The sequence below is a fragment of the Myotis davidii genome, unplaced genomic scaffold (genome assembly GCF_000327345.1).
Source record: "Myotis davidii unplaced genomic scaffold, ASM32734v1 scaffold732, whole genome shotgun sequence".
Classification (NCBI taxonomy): Eukaryota; Metazoa; Chordata; class Mammalia; order Chiroptera; family Vespertilionidae; genus Myotis; species Myotis davidii.
Window position 1 is genome coordinate 394,761 of NW_006284349.1, and position 5,391 is coordinate 400,151.

The 5,391-nt window shown below is 48.9% G+C and overlaps 1 protein-coding gene across 1 annotated transcript in view; it reads left to right on the forward strand.

Annotated features, from left to right (window-relative positions):
- The window catches only part of CATSPERB (cation channel sperm associated auxiliary subunit beta), a 77,043-nt gene extending 74,292 nt beyond the window's left edge, over nt 1-2,751 (forward strand). Inside the window, exon 26 of the mRNA XM_015571279.1 lies at nt 2,548-2,751. Within this exon, the coding sequence (XP_015426765.1) occupies nt 2,548-2,751 (204 nt within the window). The remainder of the gene's footprint in view (nt 1-2,547) is intronic.
- Nucleotides 2,752-5,391: the final 2,640 nt, after the last annotated feature.

A 5,391-nucleotide genomic window follows, 5' to 3' on the forward strand; every position in this document is an offset into this window, starting at 1 on the left:
TAGGGCGCGCGGCCGGTGGCAGGACCCATCGATGCTGGGTCACTGTAATAAGCATCTGTATTTATTTTTGTTCCCCCTCCGCCTGCCATATTTATCTAGGTTTTCTGACTTTTAATGCCCTTCCTCTCACCCTCCCCCACCCATAGTCCCATGCGTCTGTTAAAATTACAGGTGCATTGTAAGAGTAAAGTGTTGAATCTTCCCAAAGCTGTCAAGGTCTAAAGAACGTGGAACCAAAGACAGCCCCCCCCCCCAAATCACCCTAGGACAGTGATGGCAAACCTTTTGAGCTCGTCGTGTCAGCATTTTGAAAAACCCTCACTTAACTCTGGTGCCGTGTCACATATAGAAATTTTTTGATGTTTGCAACCAGAGTAAAACAAAGACGTATATTTTTGATATTTATTTTCTATACTTAAATGCCCTTTAACAAAGAAAAATCAACCCCAAACAATGAGTTCGCGTGTCACTTCTGACACATGTGTCACACGGTCGCCATCACTGCCCTATGATGTGCAATGACTCGTTTTTGCTTACTCATACAATGACATCTGCCGCCTGTGGGGAATGGGAAGGAATGAGGATTTGGTTGCATCGCTTGACGACTCATTCATTGGCAAATACTGATGCCACATTATCAATAACACAATCAGCCTTCCACCGGCCCCCACCTCCTTTCCTTTCGCTGTCCTGGCCCCGCCCCAAGCCCAGCCCCAGGGACGAATGTCAGACCTGCGGTGCTGGAGGCCATGGCAGCAGTGCAGACGCCCAAGATCCTGAGAGAAAACGCACCCCACCAGAGAGAGGAAATAGGAAACAGGATCTATGAAGCACGTCGGAGGAAATCCCATGATTTTCCTCTTTCTCTTCTCACCTCTTTGTTCCAAAGGCAGCCCCAGGTTCAGGGAACAGCACAATAGTACAGGGGACCACGAGGGAGCTTAGCCAACACTGAAGAAGCAGAACAGAGGGATGGAGGGGAAGACGGATTCATTACAATCTTCCCTCTGATGCCCCCTAGCCTTAGCACAGAAAAGAAAGGTCACTTTTGCAATTACACGTAGCACACGATTATCTTTCTCATTGGCTACAGACTAGGTCTTTCTTAATAAAACTAAATATCCAATCTCCTCTGATGACCCAGCTCAGGAGAGATTTTTCTTATCTTGGAGTGCCGTAACGAAGACCACATTCAAAATCTAACATTTTTCTCTCAAATCCCCAACAATTCCAGTACCATTGGATACATAATCGGAGCTCTAAAGTACCAGAGGAGATGGTTAAGCCAGTTAATCCATTATGAGGACGATAATTATCTTTCCAGATTAGAAAGGGGTTTCTCACTGCTTTCCACACCACTTGGCCGAATCTACCTTTTAAATTGTGTTGCTTATGACACCTACTTCTGCTACCAGTGTTCAAGATTCTTTTAGTTGCATAAAGCAACCTCACTTTTTTTTTTTTTTTAGACAGGCTGGTAGTTAAGATTACTCTGGCAATGTATTGCGCCCATATGGACTGACAGCTCGAAAAGGAGGCTGTTAGAGTGGTTTATTTATGCAACGTGAGACAACAAAGCTCGCGGTGGCAATATTGGAAGTGGACTGGACATGGTGAATCTGAAAGGGATTGTGGGAGAACTGACGGCAGATAGGGTCTGTTTCTGAGAAAACAGCTACCTCCTTGGGTCACTGGGAGGATGGTGGTACCTTTCACTTGGGTTTCACCCCTATCAATCCTTTTTCTGTGCTAATCCAATGAGCATTTCCCCACATTCCCCACTGTTCTATTTCCACTCAACTCCACTTCCTTCTGCCTCGAAAGATGATCTTGCTTCCGACTTCACCCAGAAAGCATACGCCACTGGGCTGGAAGCACCTTCGTCTCCACAGGCACCCGCTTCTGCATTTCACAGGCATGGAACCCATTCTCACCCAGAGGCTCAGAGGAGAAGGCGCCTCTGTGCCGCTCTGTCAGTCATCCCATCCCTCCTCTAGGAACTTGTCTACTAATTATCCGTTCAGGCAGAGAAACCATTTCGAATACAGAGAAACGTTTCTCTATTTTAGCAGGCAGATAGAGGATTTTCTAAAGAGAGGACAGCTGGAATGTTCCTTCTGCTCCTTCTCTTCCGGGAGCTCACTCATTGGTTGAGATCCTGCCCAGGAAGCGCCTTCCCTGACTATGTGAGACCGTTCAACGTGTCCTGGCCCTGTTCCCACGGCACTGGGCTTGGTCCTCCGGAACCCTTGGTCCTCCAGGAAGTTGTCCCGCCATCTGTGGTGCTATCTGCCTCCTCTGCCCCTAAAGACACAGGGTAAAGGCATCGGACGATAAGGAGAATTCTTCTTTCCTGTCTATTGTGCGCAAGTTCCTACTTAACCAAATTATCAAGAGACTGTGTCCAAGCTTTGTGGCTGCTGAATAAGTCTGGGCAGAATTTTGCTCAATGCCTACTAGTGTCCCCACCGTGTGGGAACCATAAAGTTCGGTGTTTTGAATTATTAGATTCAGAGAGCTTAAAGACTTTGCTTTTTTCTGTTGCAGATTTACGTCGATGAAGTGCCGCTGCAATTTCCAGGACACATGCTTATTGCCATCGCCACGGCTGTGGTGCTGGTGTGCTTAATTTATGCAACGTTTATGTTTCGAATACGTGCTGTAAACCCCGGTGAAAGATACCGGAAATTCATTATAAGAAACAAACTGAACTTACCGAATATCAGTACCAGTCAGTTGCCTAAATTATGAAAGTCTGAAGAATGAATTTAGGATTACCTTCATTTTCTCTTTACTCTCTTGCTTTCTTAGGCAATTCCTAGAACAATGTATTTACCTGTTAATATAAAAACTAGACAAAAGACTACCGAATTGGCGTTCAAACTCAAAATTGCCATCTGTCAATGCGTTTGCCATTTTGTTCTCTTATTTTAAACCCATCGAAAATCGTTCTGTCAACCCTTCTATCAAGGATTTTTCCTTGAGAGTCTTAGAAAAACATGAAATGATAACCATCTCCGGTGAGTCGCGTTTTCTGTATTTTCCGGCTTTTGTTGGCTGGAGCCCATTCTGTGGGACCTGAACCCCCTGAGTCTTGCTCTCTTCACGGGGAGTAGGAGCGGCCCGCGGGCCTGCCGGGGCACGACAGGTGGTGAAGGAGCCTAACCTGCAGGTGAGCTTTCAGAGCATAGTGAGAATTAAAGTCGGAGCCAGTTGGGTTTCTCAAAGCAATGTCACAAGCCGATTGTAGTACTGGCGAGAGGGGAACATGACCTCCATCACGGGGGTGTTGGAAGGACACAGCGTCCGGGCGCGTATTGCTTTACAAACCTCCATGCAGCGTGTAGAATTCCAAAGATGAACCGCTGTGTGCTGTCCGACTGCCTGTTCCCAAGCTGGCAGAAGATGGCCGTCCATTCCGGGAGCAGTCACGCTGCTGGAGAAGCTAGGAGCAGCAGCACCGGAGGAGAGGCGGGGATCTAGCCCAGAAGAGCCGGTTCTGAGAGCTGGGCATCATGGCTGTGCTGTACATCATGGAAGTTCTTCGGAGAAGCCGGGGAGCGAGGCAGACACAAGAAGGAGACTCGGGAGCCAGGCATCTGCGGTGTGGCCCTGCATTGGCACCTCGCATGGTGCCGATCAGTCGGTCAATCCCCGAGAAGCCCAGCCACAGCCTCAGCTGGCACACTGAGTACAGTATCACCATGACAATGACCTGGGATCATGTTACGTTCTTCAGTCTTCGATCAAACATCTCAAAACTCCCAGCCCATAAAAAATTTCCCCAGAGAGCTGACCAGAAAATGAACACATTTCTATAACTTGCAAGTCCATGATGTAACTCTTTTCTGTCCTGATCATGCTTAACACCCGCCCATTTATTTTGCGTCGGAATCCGCCGTTTGACTAAGGATGGGGCCCAGGAGGGATTTTGAGATTTAGCCTGCAAGGGAGGCACATGGGGATGTGGCAAAGGTTTCACCGAAAGAAGCATTTGAATGTTATTTGGCTGGCCGAGTGTATAGTCAGCTTTCGCAGCGGCAGCACCCGTCCAGTCTCAGTTCTCAGTGGGGGTGACAACAAACATGTGTTTCTTGCTCACCGGGCCCGTGGGTTGGCCTTGGCAGACCTGCTCTAGGCAGGTCTGTCCCACATGTTCGCCCTCTGGAACACGGGCTGAAGGGCAGCAGTCACCTGGCAGCTCTTCTCATGGCCCAGGACCAGACACCAGACCCAGCCAAACCATCTGAGCGGTCTGAAGCAAGGGATGCACATCATGTCCCATTGGCCAAATCAAATCACGCTGCCCCTTGCCCTGTGCCAGTGGGACAGGGATGTGTACTACTCTCACTCCAAATATCAAGTTTTTAGGATCCCACTCTTATCTGGATGCTTTCATAGCTATTGCCCCGTGACCAACTCCACAATTTAGTGACACAATAACCATTTTATTGGCTCAAGATGGTGTCGTCTGGGCTGAGCTTAGCTGCCTGGTTCTTCTGGTCTTCCCAGGAGTCACTTGCACATGGCCTTCAGCAGGCAAGGGCTGGGCTCCACTGAGCACCTGGTGTCTGACCTTCTTTCTCTCTCTGTGGTCTCAGGGCCTCTCCCTTCTCAAAAACCAACCCACATGGCCTCCCTAGGTAGCTTCTCTATCAGGGCAGCTGGAGCCCTTATCCAGGCTCCTGAAAATGCAAAAGAGGGAGCTGCCACATTTACGCCTAGTGCCAGCACAATGTTACCCACCCCCTACTGGCTAAAGGCCGTCTAGCCCAGATTCAAGGGGAGAGGACTATGCATGATCATGACTATTGACAGGCGAGGCTGGGTCATTGAAGGCCACCAGTGCCACAGACTATCAGAAACCACCTGCTCCGCAAGCCCAGGCTCGTTTGTATGCTGGGGCTCCCTCACTCCCCTGTCTGGCTCCTCAGCTGGTTTGACTGGAGTAGCTGTGGGCTGGCCAGGCCTCTGTCCCCCCACATGGCTTCTCCAGGGAGGTGGCTTAGGCTGACTCACAGACTTGTGCTGTCTTCGCAAGCGGACTTCCCACGTGGAAGTTGGCTTCCAAAACCCAAACATGGGAGCTGCCTGATCTTCTTTGATATTTGGACAAGGAAGTCTCTGAATGTCTCTTCTGCTTCGTTCTATTGGTCAAGGTGTCCCGACGCCAGCCCAGATTCAAAGGGAGGAGAAATACACTCCGTCTCTTTGGAGCGGCAAGGTGACACGGCAAAAGAGCCGATGGGGCCCTAGCCAGCTTGGCTCCAATGGATAGAGCAGTGATGGCGAACCTATGACACGCGTGTCACCTCATTTTTTTGGTTGATTTTTCTTTGTTAAATGGCATTTAAATATATAAAATAAATATCAAAAATATAAGTCTTTGTT